Raw genomic sequence first — 17,676 nt, forward strand, 5'->3', positions numbered from 1 at the left:
GATTACAAGATTAGAATGAAATTCTACAGTAACATTTATGGCTACTCTGGTTGATTTCTCCTACATAATTACGCTTTTATTTAGATATAGTCTAGAATAATGTCTAGTAGTAGATCGAGATGTCTAGAGAGTCTAGATCTAGCTGACATAATTATGATAATAATTATAATAATAAAAATCTTTATTGTCCGTGAAAAAAAATTTCTTACAATTTGTGCATTAAATCAAACAAAACATTATAACTATAAAAAAAAAAGAAAAAAAATGTACTTTCCTACCAGACTCACTTATAATTTACATGTAATTTATGATTTGATTGCCAGGGGAACAAAAGAGTGTTTGTGTCTGTTTGTCTTTACTATCGGTGTATTATATCTCCTTTTGATGGTAAAATCACAAAATCCTGGCCCAAAGGGTGATTTTTTATTTCTAGAATCTTTTTAGGGTTTTTTTGTTGTTTTTTTGATGTTTGTCTCAAGCCGCTGCCCAAATGTTTTTTTTTTTGTTTTTTTTTTTTGATGTTTGTCTCAAGCCGCTGCCCAAATGTTTTTTTTTTTTTTGGTGTTTTTCTTTTTTTTTTGTTGCCAATGACTTAACCAGCAGCATTTGGGATTCTATGAAGAGACCAGAGAACCTGGTGGCATGCGGCTTCTGAATGAGACACTTGGAGGTCACTCACAATGGCCGCGGGATACGCCTTTGAGACCAAAAGAAAATCCGCAGACGCAGACGGCGAAAAATAAATCTTTATCGACCACAGTGGATGTGACAAAATATATAGGTCACAGCTGGGGCTGCGCAGCCACCGGAAATACTGTACTCATTAATCTTCAGACTCAAAGACAAGCCTTATTAATCTAGTTCTAAATCTACACTACAGTCTACTTTCTAGACAGTCTAGATCTACGATGTCTAGTTCTATGAGATTTTCAATGTTAAAGTAACCATGAAAATAAATGTACACTTGATCAGTTTATTTGCTAGTGAGACTTCTCCATTCAGATTTATTCAGTTGAACTCTAGGCTAGTATTTTGAACCTCGGAAATTTCAAGACAACTCTGAGTGGGCTATGAGTCATCCTAACTCTAATGGTATCTTACATTAGTGGTTTATAACAAATGTCACTTGTCATTGTGTTGGTCACATGACACAAATCTCTACCGTCGACCATAATGAAAACAGATAACCTTTACAGTTTCCATAGACCACAAAGACTGATAGGAAACTTTAATTAATTTTTTTTTTCGTTCACTGACATATATACATTTTTCTCATAGAGTCTGATAGTTTCTGTCTCGACGTCATGGTTAAAATCTTCAAATCGCCAACTAGTTTCAAAATGTCGTGGTTGTTGTTGGCAACACTTTGTTTTCTTTCCGTCCAGATGTCCCAGAGCGACGGTAGGCCTTGTTTTACACATGTTAATTAGCTTTTATATAGCTCTACTTTCATATTAACTTATAGCATGATCAGAACGCTATGGTCCAATCTCATTTATGGAACTGAGATCAACTCCTATTGAAAAATCAGAGCAGGAAGGACTAGTCCTCCCGTAGTGCTCTGGCAAGAAACTTAGCCGTCCGGCGTAGCTACCATACAAGTCGAGTGATTGCTCAGACAGGTCCCCACTTAGCTCGCGATGCTGGGGACACTCGTACAAGACGTGCGACACTGTTTCGACGCTCTCTCCACAGTGACGGCATCGGGAGTCAAAGTTCGTGCGGAACCGGGCAAAGTATGACAAAGTAGGACATTTATGGACCAGTTTGGGGAGGGGTTATCTGGGAGGAGGTTTTTCGTGCTGCCTTTAGGCGCTCATTAAACACAACACTGCCCGAGTCGGGTGTCGAACCTTGAGCCCCCTTTATATGTATCCAAGCCAAGTTCAAGCGTACTTATCCTCTCGACCACGCTTCCCTAATGGCACATTAATGTTTATTATAAACTATTTTTAAATAGCAACATTGTGGTAAGCTATTTGAGAAAGCTGGATTCAGATCTGGCAACGATATAATATTTTTTTCAATTCATTTGACTATCTATCTCTGATCTACCGGTCCTGTGTGATAAGCACTCAGCTATAAGCTAGTAAAACTAGAGTTGGGAAACGAACCGAACCCGGACCGAACGAACCAAACTCGAACCTCACTTACGACGGAACCGAAGCAAACCCAAACTTTAAAAATAATCGAACCGAACGAACCGTCCTTACCGTAACCGAAATGAATCGAGATTTTGTAATATTCTGGTTAAGACCAAAAATAAATTTCAGTTTAACAGTTCATTTTAATGCTCGGAAAATTTTTCCGCGTTCTTGATCAGGCCGTGATCTTGACGTCTTGTGTCTGCATTAGTCCTGTGTCAAATTTGGTTGTCTTCCTTTGCTAGCAACACGTAGGGTGCAGTACCATTTACTGTTTGGGCGTTAACAGAAATGGAAGACCCGACGATAAACGGAAGACTCCGAATATAGAAACTACCAGTAAAAAGTGGACAGATCTTTATCTTTTGTGGACAATGAAAATTAGCCTATATGATTGATTTGTATAGAGCCTTTTGTGGCTGTTTCTATAGAACAACAACACCAAATCGTCAACTCGAGTACTATGTACGGGTGCTCCACAAGGTTGTGTACTTTCTCCTGTACTGTACACTCTTTACACTAATGACATAAGAAGCATCTATGACTCAGTTAAACTTATTAAATTGGCTGATGATACTGCCATAGTCGGTCTTATTTTAATAAACACTACATCTATAGAACAAGTAATGGCATATAAATATCTAGGCGTTATCATCAACAACAACCTTTCATGGAAAGACCACCTTGGAACTCTGACAAAGAAAACAGCCCAGCGACTATTTTTTCTATACAAACTCAATAGCTACTAAACAAGAAGATCCTTGAGACTTTTTACGGCGCGACTATACAAAATCTGCTAACATACGGAATAACTTGTTGGCAAGGCAATGGCTCATCTAAACTGTTGCAACGTCTAGAAAACATCATTAAAAAAGCATCAAAAATTACACTCAAAACATTACCACATTTAAAGGAACTTTTTGAACAAAAGTGCCTTAGAAAAATCGAAAAAATCTTGGAAGATAAAGGCCACCCGCTCCATCAAAACTACGTCAGGTCGTCGCGAAGTGGGCGACTGCTGTCAATCAAAACAAGAACGGAGCGGTACAAAAAACTCGTTCGTACCTCACTCTGTCAGACTCTATCACCGCCATTCATTAATCAGGGAACATGAAAAGCACCAAGATACCTGTGTGTAGTCGCTGAATGAACTCTTTATGTTGTCTGCTGTATTTATGTGTATTTTTCTGTTGTGTTGTCTTTATATGAGAAAAGAGTCCTTGTAATCACAACAAATTTCCGTAAGGATCAATAAAGCAAGCTTAGTCTTAGTCTTAGTCTTAGTCATAGAAAGTGTACCGTTAAACAGATTTATGAAATAAAAGACAAACAGAATTGACGGCTTTCGTACTATGAGCGGCGAAGATAAAATCTCCAAGTTACGTCGAGAGATTAGAAGATTGATGAGAATATTTACCCAGAAGAGACAAGAAGATGAGTCTGCGGCAAGGGCATGCTAAGAACGTGTTGGTTGAACAGTTAAACGCTTGGCTTCCGAACCTGGGGTCCTGGGTTCGAATCTCGGTGAAGACTGTGATTTTGAATTTTGGGAATTTCAGGGCGCCCCTGAGTCCACCCAACTCTAAGTGGGGAAAGTAAAGGTGGTTGGTCGTTGTGCTGACCACATGACACCCTGCTCGTTAATCGTTGGCCATAGAAACAGATGACCCTAACATCAACTGCCTCATAGATCGAAAGACATGCTGCAGAGTTGCTCACAGTTTAAGTAATGAAATCTGGTCTTTTTTTTTTCAACGGCGAATGTGTTAAAAGGCGTTGGCTAGCAGTTATAGACGAAATGTGTCATGAAAAGAAAAATGCAGTTGTAGCACAGAAGAGATAGCTGCTATAAATCACAGAAGAGATAGCTGCTATAAATCACAGATTAGATAGCTGCTATAAATCACAGATTAGATAGCTGCTATAAATCACAGATTAGAGAGCTGCTATAAATCACAGATTAGATAGCTGCTATAAATCACAGATTAGAGAGCTGCTATAAATCACAGATTAGAGAGCTGCTATAAATCACAGATTAGAGAGATGCTATAAATCACAGATTAGAGAGCTGCTATAAATCACAGATTAGAGAGCTGCTATAAATCACAGATTAGAGAGCTGCTATAAATCACAGATTAGAGAGCTGCTATAAATCACAGATTAGAGAGCTGCAATAAATCACAGATTAGAGAGCTGCTATAAATCACAGATTAGAGAGCTGCTATAAATCACAGATTAGAGAGCTGCTATAAATCACAGAAGAGATAGCTGCTATAAATCACAGATTAGAGAGCTGCTATAAATCAAAGAAGAGATAGCTGCTATAAATCACAGAAGAGATAGCTGCTATAAATCACAGAAGAGATAGCTGCTATAAATAACAGAAGAGATAGCTGCTATAAATCACAGAAGAGATAGCTGCTATAAATCACAGAAGAGATAGCTGCTATAAATCACAGATTAGAGAGCTGCTATAAATCACAGAAGAGATAGCTGCTATAAATCACAGAAGAGATATCTGCTATAAATCACAGAAGAGATAGCTGCTATAAATAACAGAAGAGATAGCTGCTATAAATCACAGAAGAGATAGCTGCTATAAATCACAGAAGAGATAGCTGCTATAAATCACAGATTAGAGAGCTGCTATAAATCACAGAATAGATAGCTGCTATAAATCACAGAGGAGATAGCTGCTATAAATCACAGAAGAGATAGCTGCTATAAATCACAGAAGAGATAGCTGCTATAAATCACAGATTAGAGAGCTGCTATAAATCACAGAATAGATAGCTGCTATAAATCACAGAATAGATAGCTGCTATAAATCACAGAGGAGATAGCTGCTATAAATCACAGAAGAGATATCTGCTATAAATCACAGAAGAGATATCTGCTATAAATCACAGAAGAGATAGCTGCTATAAATAACAGAAGAGATAGCTGCTATAAATCACAGAAGAGATAGCTGCTATAAATCACAGAAGAGATAGCTGCTATAAATCACAGATTAGAGAGCTGCTATAAATCACAGAATAGATAGCTGCTATAAATCACAGAGGAGATAGCTGCTATAAATCACAGAAGAGATAGCTGCTATAAATCACAGAAGAGATAGCTGCTATAAATCACAGAAGAGATAGCTGCTATAAATCACAGAAGAGATAGCTGCTATAAACCACAGAAGAGATTGCTGCTATAAATCACAGAAGAGATAGCTGCTATAAATAACAGAAGAGATAGCTGCTATAAATCACAGAAGAGATAGCTGCTATAAATAACAGAAGAGATAGCTGCTATAAATAACAGAAGAGATAGCTGCTATAAATCACAGAAGAGATAGCTGCTATAAATCACAGAAGAGATAGCTGCTATAAACCACAGAAGAGATTGCTGCTATAAATCACAGAGGAGGTACCTGTTATAAAACCCAGAATAGATAGCTGCTATATATCACCGAAAATATAGCTGCTATAAATTACAGAAGAGATAGCTGCTATAAATCACAGAAGTGGGATCACCACTGGAAAAGACTTATTCAGAGAATTTTCAGACATCATGGAGCATGTTTCTCTTCTTTGGAAGAAATTAGTTGGGGTGACAACATATACCACAAGAAGTATGACTGGACGTCGTAGTGGGTGTCAGCAAGAGGTATTTGAAAAAATGTGAAGTCAAACAGAACCTCTGTGGCATTTCTAGCTTTTTGGTAAGAGTATAGTTTTTTATATAGCGCTACTGTCATGTTTATAGCATGCTCAGAGCGCTTTGGTCCAATCTCATTTGTGTACCAGTGGGGGGAGAGGTATCTGGGAGAAGGTTTTTCCGTGCTGCCTTTAGGCGCTCAGTAAACAGAATTCTGCTCGAGTCGGGTATCGAACCTCGATCGGTTGCCAAGCAAAGCCAAATTCAAGCGTACTTAGCCTCTCGACCACGCTTCCCACAAAACTACTAAGCAAACTTTCTGACCGAAATATGTTGCTCATATTGTAAGCACAGAAATGAAGCCCAATCTTGCTGATATTTTAAGTAGCGAAATGAAGCCTTCTTCTGACGCGGGTAAAAAAGATACATTTCAAATATCCCATTTATCAATGAAGCACAGGATCTACTGGTTTCAGGTCAATATCGTTTTTGTAGGCCTACTTTTTGCTCGTGTGGCCCGCGACACGAGTTAGGGAAATAAAAATGGCCCGCAGGTCGAATTAGGTTGGGCATCACTGGGTTAGCCGGTGGATATGCGCGAAATGTTGCGCATTCGCCTCACAGACGAACATCTAGATTTAGTGCTCGGACATTGTGCCACATCAATGCAGCGGGATTTTCCGACGTTGGTTTCGGATAAGCTTCCTACATCTCATGAATCCATTGTTGTTTTTTTAATCTAACATTTATTAGTTCTTAAGAGAAAAACAATCTCTCTATAAGTTGGATAAAGGGAGGTGTTGTCTTTTCAAAATGTATTTCTAAAAAAAATGGTTTTCTTGTGATATTATTGTTGCTATTTCTATAAGACAATCAGAAAAGAATGTCGACTGTTGGCAAGTGGCACATGTTTGCGCTGCCGAAATTATTTTCCTCGGAAAAAATAGTCGAAATGATCATTCTAACCAACGGCCCGTTTCCCGTGAAGGTAAGTTACAAAAAAACCAACAAAAAAAAGCTTTGTTTCTTTGCCAACATGAGTGGCTGAGTGAAAAAAGCCATACTTTCTAAGTTTGTACAGTACCAGGACCATCCTTTGGTAATTTAAGGACTAGACGGATTCCTAGTTTACCCGAACAGTATCAAATCGTGCCCTTGCTTATCTCTGACAGACTCAAGTGACTGCAAAATTTGAAGACTGCTCTAGATGTGGCCGTGAATCAAGGGGGCGTAGCTTGGAGTTTTCTCTCATCTGGGGATCCTGGAGGGGGGGGGGCTTGACCTTGTTGGGGCCCTTGAACTTTGCCTAATATTTAATATTTAATGTAAAAAAAAACACTCACTTGTAAGCCTGGGGGGTATTTAGTTTCAAATTCTCACCCCTCCTTCACCTGCATAGCTACGCCACTCCCAGGAATGTAGATGACAGTTAGGCCTGTGGAGCCTACACGCTTTCATAGCCAAATAACAGAAACCCAACATAATTGTGCTACTTGTGGAAAGCGTTGCCCCTTTGGAAGGGGGGGGGGGCTGAACTTCCGCTGAACGTATAAAGCTATGCCGCTATCACTACAAAGACTTGCCCCATAGCCAACAGTAGGCCAATTATTAAATTCTGTTGTTGTTTACGAAAAAGCTATAATGAGAGTGACAGTATTTAAACTGTATTCAAATCACCGTGTACAGTGACATGTAGTGCTAACAGAACATATTCATAATTTTTCGAATTTGTAAGTAAAGTCACCATCGCTAATTTCCGGCATTACAAAAAGTTTCCAATAAATAATGCGACAGTGAAAAGGTCCCAACTTCGATGGCCCCTGACATGTAGTCCGCATGCCTGCTTCTTCTCTCCGCTTTTTGTTGGTTCGGCGCTCTTTCACCCTGGCCACTCTTCTTGCTTCAAATCTCGAGACTCTGAGACTCGCACAGCTTCACGTCAATAGGAGCGATCGAGGGCTAGTGCTTCCTAGCCGTGAATGTCGATATCGCATTCCTTGAAAGTATCTTTATAGTGCTTGTATTGACCTCCCAGAGAGCGCTTTCCTGCACACAACTCCCCTTACAGAAGTCCTTTGGGAAGGCGATTGTCTGATATGCGGACTACATGCCGCGCCCCATCGAAGTTGGGACCTTTTCATTGTCGAATTGATACTGTTAATGTTGAACAGCTTTAAGATTTATGTGTCTGGAATGTAGTTGGACTACGACACCTTATGGATACTCCTTAGACAGCGTAGGTGGAAGGAGTTAAACTTTTTGATGTGGCGGGAATAATAGGTCCAGGACTCTGATGCATATCAGAGTGACAGGAGAACTACAGCACAGTAGACTTTCAGTTTTGTAGATAGGCTGAGTCCTCTCCGTTGCAACAGAGGTACTTCATGTCCAGAAAAGGTGGAATACGTTGGAATATGGTGACATTCTCAACGAAATTAGCACGAAACTTTACATAAATAATAATAACAAGTAATTGTTTTTGTAGGACCACCTTGTCAGCGTACAATTATCTCATAATTAATATCTTCTTTACAAACTGATGTATGTATACCACAGTGTACGTATCAAGTGTTGGAGCAAGAGAGTAAAGTAGATCCCTTAAGCATAGATCTTGCGAACAAAAACAACATCATTGATATCAGCACCTATAGGTAAGTGCTAGAAATAATATAATCATAATGGACAACTCATTTTGACGGATACGCCATAGAGCGTATAGAGTTTCTTAATTTTACGCCTTTTTGGCGCTTCAATAAAGTATCTCCCAACCTATTCTGGTATCTCGGTCAACGAACGCCTTCGATAGCGAACACTTTGGATAACATCATAAGATAAACAACTTCCATCCCCTTTTATTTGTTAAGTCCGTAACATGAAGTCCATATACAGACGGGTGACCACATTAAGACAGCTAATGACAGCATGTTGACACTAAGACAACTGGTTTTATTTTCTTGGTAGTAATTATTAATAAGTTGGCTAGACTTCAAGGTACACTTCTAAACGGGTAAATGGGTATGAATTTGTTTACTTGGAGAAAATAAGGGGCAGGACAGTAAGCCACAACACTAGACAGACAACTGTCACGCTGACCATTTGAAATTGTCTAATAGTGTTGTGCGTCGCACTTGGAACACTAAGGCCAGCAAAAGCGATCAGAAGCTCTCTTTCACCAGCCTGAATTGGACTGCGAGTCTAGTAGTGTTGTGCGTCGCTCTTGGAACACTAAGGCCAGCAAAAGCGAACAAAAGCTCCCTTTCATCAGCCTGAAGAGGACAGCGAGTTCCTCCTTCCCGCTGTCCTGTCCGATGGGGGATAAGACTCGGGGTTAAACTTAGAGTATTTATATACTATACCAGGCTAACAGTGCTGGACACGCCATTTTTTGAAACGGCCCAATGAGGGACGGCGCCTGGATGTTGACAGATCGCTGCGGGAGCTTTTTTACATCCCCGCACAGTGCAATGAGGATGCTCTCGCACCATCTTAGGGCACTCCCGCGGGAGCCTTGTTGTGCTACCCTTTGGCCAAGTCGTCCCCTCTCACGACCGTTTCCACCCGGGCGTCACGACGAGGCAACGCAGCAAGGCCGGGACCACGCTGACCAGATGTATCTCTAGCTGTGCGGAGGGAGAGATGATCAACTCCCACCCACCTTTTTTATGTGTTTAGTCCATAATATTGAGTTTATAGATTGCAGCCATTCCATCCCTCAACACACGTTTTCTTATGAATATTTAATGTCCTCAAGGGCGCAGCTAGGAATTCCCCATCGTTTTGGGTCCCCTGCATGTTGCGTAATATTTAATTTTTGATGTAAAACACACTCATTACGGGGGGGATTTTCAAAGGTTCCCATTTTCTCCCCCCCCCCCCCCCAGCTACGCCACGGATGTCTCCTAATCTTAATGCTTTATTTTATGTCTGTATGTAGTTATAATGTATTTTTTTTTACTAAGCTTATATCAACTCATTCTGTGTGACTGTCTGGTAAAAAGGTTGTACGGATTATTTCTCTCACACCTGTCAAGAACTTGATATCAGCTCTTGATGGCTATACGTCTAGGATGATTCTTACTGGTGTAATTTAACTGATACAATACACACATCACAGATGACTATGGATTAAAGACCACAATATTCAATAATGATATAAATCATGATCTCTTGACACAAATTTGCATACGAAAAATAAATATTTAATTAACAACTATAGTTACATATAATACGACAGTCTAATATGTAAAAAGAACAACAAAGAAGTTATTAATTAAAATACTATTATAAAGTTTAACTCATGTGATTCTAGAATTAAAAGTTAATAATCACATAGACATTGATGCTTGGCTGTAGGTCACGATGAGCTATCCATTTCTCTTGTCTCTCTCTCTCTCTCTCTCTCTCTCTAGTCTCTGCACGGATCCTGGAACCCAACGTCACAGTCCGCTCAATACTAGAGTGATATCCCCTTGCGTAGCAGGCAAGGATACACCATATATAGATCTACCGTCTCTGACCGTCAGAATGTCACTAAGACTGTCACTCTAAATAGACAAATAATCAAAATATCGCTAACAACTCGCTAAAGCGCCATACTATTTATTCATAATCAAATAGCATCTAAAGCTAGATATATAACTAAAAAAAACATTTCTTCTTACCCTGGTCCCTGGGAATTGGTTCCTACATGTTGTCTCTGGCAAACAACTCACACATCTTGGAGCCAAGATCGCGAGCCAACCTCGGCGACTTGCTCCCAATGTCTGTATGTGTCGTTCATCAGAAAACGCCTAGCACACGACACACGCCCCTGCTAACACTACATGGCGCTGTGTCCCGACTGCCCCAAACTCTACTTTCTATAGGCTGAGTATCTAGCCTACGCCTAAACTAACATTACTAATGTCTGTCCCGACCCACATATCAGTCTCTCTACAAGACAAACACCTAACTGACATTGTCCTAACCTTTGTCTGGTCTCTGTCAAGTCTATCGGTGAGCTTTGATACCAACTATTAAACTAATTAATAACCCTTACACAACACTGTGACAACACCCATTCCCGAATCAAGATGAACATTAGCACAAATATTCTTTGCCATAGACAAGACATGGATACATTTAGAAAAACTACTTCAGGACAGAAGACTCAAAAGTAAACTAGCAATTATACATAAAACACTGAACCATAATCTTCAAATACAAAAAAAAAATTTATAAAATACTCTGAAAGACATAAAGATAAAGGCACATTCCTCGTCCCATATGCTAGGACAAATTTGTACAAATACTCCTTCTTCCCTAGTGCTATTAGAGCATGGAATGGGTTGCCTGAGCTAGCCAGGAAAACCAGTGACTTGGCATAATTTAAGTCATTTGTAAATATGCATGACTAAATGCATGACGCGTAGGACGTAATCATCTTCTTTTTTGAAGTAACGTCTGTATCATATAAGATAAGGTACTTCTGCAGACCTGCCACATCACCAGAAAATTCCTCGGTGAAAACTGATAAAGGGACTACGATGAATTTTGTTTCCCTTTAACGAAACTCGACCCTGGCTTCGCCAGAGAATGACTATTTGTTCTTTCATAATAATAATGATAATAATTGGTTATTATTCTTGAGAAAATACCATTTCAATGATGCAATCAACATGATAAAGTCTACCAAAAGAAGGTTATGATCGTATCACAGTTATAGTCCACGAAAGAATATGGCAGAAACTTGGATCTTATACATTAGGAATTGTTGGAGAGAAAACGAAATGAGACTTTAAATCTTTTAGAATAATAATTTTCACCATTTTTGAGTGGCCCCGTAAGGGAAAAGCCGCTTTTATGTTTGTACAATATGTCGGTCCGTCCGTATTTCACACGCAGATCTCAAAAACTAGAACACAATTGAAAAATCCTAGTTTACAATGCGTTGTGGATTGCAAAGTTTAGGTGCAACGTATACTTTTCTGTTTTCTAAAAGCAAACATTTTAGTTTATAACATTAATTATGTAAGGGATTTTTTTCTTAAAAAAAAAATGTACAACAGTACACAAATGTAAGGGAGATAATTTTACATTATGTTAAGAACGAAAGATATTTTTTGTGTGTATCATTCAGTATCACTAAGTCAAATAAATTTATAAAATATACAAGAAATGTTCCCAACAAATATAAATATTAATTAGCTAATTTTTTTCTGATAAACTAGCAATTAAAAGTAAAAGAAAACATGTATGTTTGTTTATAAAGGCTAAGAATGCACTTTGTATGTAAAATAATGTCACGCACATTAATTTTTTAAATGAACTCTAAAATATAGCAACTTTTGGGCATAGCGCGACGGCCACGGCAATACTAATTACTAAACTAATTCCCTCAAAAAGTTTTAAATAATCAGATTTTATTTATTTTTCATTAGCACCCCCCCCCCAATCCGGATAAAGGCCTCTTCCTTTTGTGCGTTTTTTCTGTTAGTCTGTCTTTCGGTGACGTTTAGATTTAAAAAAAAACAACAACAATAAAAGCTATTGAAAATCTAATTTAACCTTTAATTTTCCTTCTAAAACATCGCAATAGTTTAAGTATCTATTATAGGTTGTTCCGAATGTTTTTGTGTAAAACTAATCAATGTCAGTGTATGTTTTCTTCCTCTCTTCTAGTGCATATAATTTTCTTGCTTAAGAAAAAAATCATGATCAATAATAAGTTTCGGATTATTTAAATATATAGCATATAGACGCTTATAATGGAAATCTCTATACTGTCCCATATTTCATTTCTTAAACAGTTTTTCCTGATATTGTTTTAGAAAAATAAATTACGTCAAATGGTTGCTTGAAATCGCATAATTGACTTATATTACACCTAATATTTTTGGACATTACGTAACTAGAGTATAATTATTGATATCAAATTCCCCATGGTCCAACAGGAGGTTTGAACTATGAAGAACTACATTATCTTCAGTTTGATAGAACATCAGACATATAAAACATTAAAAAAAACAAAAACAATGAACCTTTGAGACATTATTACTTTGAATAATCAAAACAAAATTACATCTTATGTGGATGGAAAGATCGCGTGTGCCTTCTCCTTTCGGAACAAAAGAATCTCCCGTAGACTCTCCGATGGCTGCTCTATCTTAAAGGCCAAATTACATGCAATATCGCTTGCACTTATGGCCGTCAAAGCATCAGAAAGGAGAAAATGTATAATCTGCTCCGACTCCAAATCTGCATTGCAAGCTTTGGAATGGATGAAGACTGACATTCCATTGGTACATAAGAGCCTAGAGCTGTTGGACCAAATATCAGCCGACCATAGGGATGTGTCAATGAACGTTGAATGGTGTAATACTGAGTTCTTGCTTCCTGAAGTACTCTAGACACGTGACGAGACGAATAGTATAGACTGACCTAAGTCCGTTTCAGCAGACAAACATGAAGTTTATTTTACTACAATAATAATAGTACACTGCACTCCTTGTTAGTGCTACAAGTCAAGAAATAATAAACAATCCTATCCGCATAACAGCGGGTAGTTACTAATCACGTCCGCATCTCAGCGGGTAATAATAAGAACAATTACTACTAGTGACACTGGAGCTTCAACTATAGATATCCATTGAAATACGAATAATACTTTAATATTCAACAAGCACATAATGAAATCAACTCTCAAATATTATTAATCAACAATCACTAGTCCATCGACTTTCATGCTATATACATATATATACACCAGTCCAGGAAGCAACGTCCAACCTTCCTGGACCGGGAGCAAGACCTTACTGACTTGACTTGACTGAACTCAAAGTCAACTTTTCATTCTACTTCCTGTTTTCTACATCAGGAATTCCACGTGTCTTTTAAACTCTTAACATGACGTGAACTTTAGATCATGCAATGTCAACTTAGAGTGTGACAGGATGTCACCTTCGTCTGCGTCCTCTCCCATGTTTGCATTGAGGGAAACGAAGCCGCAGACAGAGAAGCAAAGAGAACCCTAAATCAAGCGGTGTCAGGAACTCAAATTCCCTGCTCGGACCTGAGACAAAGTATTGCCTCTGCCACCTATCCAGAGTGGCAGGACCGATGGGAGGCTGAGACTCACAACAAACTCAGGCAGATTGTGGAGGATGTCAGGTGGCGGCCCACATCTAAGGGTCTGACAAGGCGTGGTAGCACGACCATGTCCAGACTAAGAATTGGCCACACCTATATTACGCACTCTTTTGTGCTGAATAGAGAGGAGCCCCCACTTTGTGAGTACTGTGACTCTCGCCTCACAGTGAAACATATCCTCATTGATTGTCCCAGATACCTGGATGTCAGGGAGAAATTTTTTAGAGCACACAACTTAAAAACACTATTCGATAGTGTCGACCCTGGGAAGGTACTGGGCTTTGTCCGGGAAGTGGGGTGTCTACGAAGATCTGATTTATGAATTGTGAACATATAATATGTACATAATATTTTTTACCAAATTATTAAATTTTTACTACCTTTACTATTTTAATTGTGAATAGACCTTGTTTTTAATGATTTAACTGTATGGAATTTAGCTTTTGTAAAGGGGAGTGATCCTTGAGGGATTACGGGCACGACATGGCCTAAATTGTGCCGATGTGCCAAAAACTCAAAACTCAAACTCATATAAAACATTTAAAAAAAAATCATTTTTTTAACAACGCCAATGACCCTTTATTATTACTTTGGATAATCAAAACCAAATTACGTCTGAAACGTTCCTTGCTAATAGGCGAATCCGATGGGAATAAATAAAATAAATAACTTATAGCTCTATGTAGCGCTTGTTTCATGCTTATAGCATGCTTAGAGCGCTATGGTCCTGGACCAGTGTGGGGAGGGGATATCTTGGAGAAGGTCCTCCGTGCTGCCTTAAGGCGCTAAGTAAACTCCACTTTGCTCAAGTAGCGTTTTGAACCTCGAGCCTCCCTCTTAGATAGCCAAGCAAAGCCAAGTTCAAGAGTACATAGCCTCTCGACCCGGCTTCCCAAACGGGGGACGCCTCTGAGTTTGTGTGATAACACAAACTCTCTTTGTAATCTTTTTTTTTTATTTTCTTTTTCCCCATCTTATTTTTTATTTTGTTTTTATTTCTTCAGCAAAAGCGAAGCGATTTCTGTACCCTCCATAAACGTGACTACCTCCGTTGACTCTAGTGTCCTGTTGTATATTGCTAAAAGCCCTTCGCTTAGCGCACTGGTCAAGCTTCTGCCTGTACAATATTGGGGGAAGGAGTACTATGCTGTTTCTTTGGTGTAAGTTGGGCTTTTTTTTTTTTTTTTTTTTTTTTTTTTTTTTACAATATCCCTATTCACGTCAGAACTTTGGTGGAAGCTGGAGCCTGATTGGATGCTGATATCAAAAACGGCTCTAACGATTTTCCTAAAAAAATTAACAGTTGGAAGTATTTCGCTGGGGAAAAAAAAATTACTTGCACGTTAGCAACAGGTGGGACTGGGCCTCAGGGGGGGGGGGACTCCAATTTGACCGTTATGATTTTTCGAGGTAAGAATATAATAAATTTAATTTTGGATATAAAATTAGATGTAGACCTAGATCCATCATTGGTTTTACAAGAATAATTGAGTTCTTAAAATGAAATTTTCTGGCATGTCCGAGTTTATAGATTGAAGAACCTTGTGACAAGAGGGATAATAAGGGTGGCTACCTTTATTTTTTATTAGAGTTAGTCCCCTTTATTACTTGATTTAAGTCCCTGTTAACTGTGTACAATGGCCACTTCCTCTTGAGTCCTTGAGCTGACCACTGTACATTATTGTGAACTAAATCTCCATAATGTTTATATAATAGTTTTGTTGTTCTGCTCTGACTGTGTTAATCAAGAGGAGTGTGCCATTTTATGGGAATGTATCTTTCAGTAACGAGCTAAGTAGACTTTATTTATTTCTTGTTAATAAGTTAGTTGGTGTAAATATTGTTACGAATGAACAGTGACAGGTAGAGGTCACTATGTGTGATCCCGGCGAGATGACACAACACCGAGTGTTATCTGGAATCTATGCATGTAAACAAAGTCAGGATGGGACGTGCCTCACGTGTTGTTCCAGAGGACGAACAGATTTACGAAGGGGGGCATTGTGACAAATGAACAGTGACAGTTAGAGGTCACTACGTGTGACCTCGGCGAGATGACACTGCAGCAGGCATCCTCTGGAATCGACATGTATAAACAACAACAGGATGTGATGTTTCCTCCCATGTTGTTCCAGAGGGTACTAGCAGTGTTTTTGCAACAATAGACAAGCGATTAGGGACTCTTTATAAACCAGAGAGTTCATGTGAAAAGAGTCAGTACAGTCGTCGATACTGTTCTCTACTGTGCGAGACAGTAGAAGAGAGTGGACTTGAGCCCCATGTTACAGTGACGAATTGTTATAGTTATAATTCAATAAAGTTATATAAAGCTGAAAGTTGAGTCGTCAAGTTCTTTGCAGTGTTTCTTTTATTTGTGTGCCTAGTACATTTAGCCAGAAAATCAGAAATACGTAACAATTGGTGTCAGAAGTGGGATGTTTTCTGGCTGAAATGTCTTCGAGGAAACTACTTAACCAGCTGTTGGTCAAAGAATTAAGGCAAGAACTTCGTGAGAGAGGTCTGCAGCTCAATGGTAACAAAGAAACACTAACAGAACGCCTAAGACAGGCCCTTATTGAGGAAGATCAAGATCCAGATGAATACATATTTGAATTAAACCCAGATATGACAGAGATCCTGTGTAACATGCAGGGCCAGATGGACTTAATGAAGGAGAGCTTCAAGAAAATAAACGCCATGAATGAAAAAGTAAATGAACAGATGAGCTCTATGAACGAGAAGATTGACCAGAGAGTCAACACTGTGGAAAAAGAAATGGAAGAGATAAGGACTCATGTCCAAGAACAACTGAGTAAGGAACGGGGTACTAGAACAAAAACATTAGTGCCCGAAATCTCTGGGAAGATAAAGCCGCCTGTGTTTGATGGATCCATCTCATGGACTGTTTACAAAAGACAGTTTGAGGCAGCGGCCAAGGTTAATAACTGGAACACTGAAGAAGAGAAAGCGACTGCTCTGGTGTTAGCTTTAAGAGGGAAGGCAGCAGAACTGCTTCAGTCAATAACAAATCAACAAGATTACGCTGCCATTGTTAAGGCTATGGAGCTCCGTTACGGAGACGAACATTTACAAGAAGTTTATAGAGTTCAGTTGAAAACCCGACAACAACGCTCCGGTGAAACCTTGCAAGAGCTAGAGGCGGACATAGAACGTCTTGCTCATTTGGCATATCCAACAGCAGCACAAGACTTTCTGGACGTCATTATCACTGATGCATTCATTGATGCTATTCGAGATCCAGAACTGAAGAAGGCAATAAGAATCAGTGGTAAGCGCAAATCCAGCGAAGCTCTGGTCTACGCCCTCTCCTATGAAGCCGCCAAAGACGCCTCTAAGAATATCCATCATGGGCGTATGCTGGAAGTCCAAGAAGAAGATCTTACACAACTTCTCAGAAGGGTAACTGAAGTGCTAGAAGAACGCAGACCAAATAAGAAGCAAGAAGGACAGAATAGAACCAGTGTACGTTGTTGGAATTGTGGAGAACCTGGCCATCTACAAAGGAACTGCACGAGAAGATTTCCCCGACAAACAGAGTATCAGCACAGACCGGAGACAGATACAAGGTCAGGTGCTCATGTCTACCAGGGAAACTAACTTTCGCCGGTTTTATGGGGCAAAAATCGGCGATCAAGAACATGACAGCCCCTGCAACTATAATTCCAGTCGCTGTGTTAGGGAAGAATAAAAGTCTGTACATCAATGGTAGAATTGGATCTCGAAATTACCGTTTTCTTCT

General features: G+C 39.2%; 1 protein-coding gene across 1 annotated transcript in view; it reads left to right on the top strand.

The window, feature by feature from the left end:
* LOC106075208 (uncharacterized) overlaps positions 1–17,676 on the top strand; it is a 61,446-nt gene that overhangs the window by 138 nt on the left and 43,632 nt on the right. The window contains exons 2-5 of the mRNA XM_056017337.1: positions 1,279–1,401; positions 6,659–6,777; positions 8,346–8,440; positions 14,921–15,076. Coding sequence (XP_055873312.1) covers positions 1,305–1,401; positions 6,659–6,777; positions 8,346–8,440; positions 14,921–15,076 — 467 coding nt within the window. The 5' untranslated portion in view covers positions 1,279–1,304. The remainder of the gene's footprint in view (positions 1–1,278; positions 1,402–6,658; positions 6,778–8,345; positions 8,441–14,920; positions 15,077–17,676) is intronic.

This window comes from Biomphalaria glabrata, chromosome 18, assembly GCF_947242115.1.
Source record: "Biomphalaria glabrata chromosome 18, xgBioGlab47.1, whole genome shotgun sequence".
Taxonomy (NCBI): domain Eukaryota; kingdom Metazoa; phylum Mollusca; class Gastropoda; family Planorbidae; genus Biomphalaria; species Biomphalaria glabrata.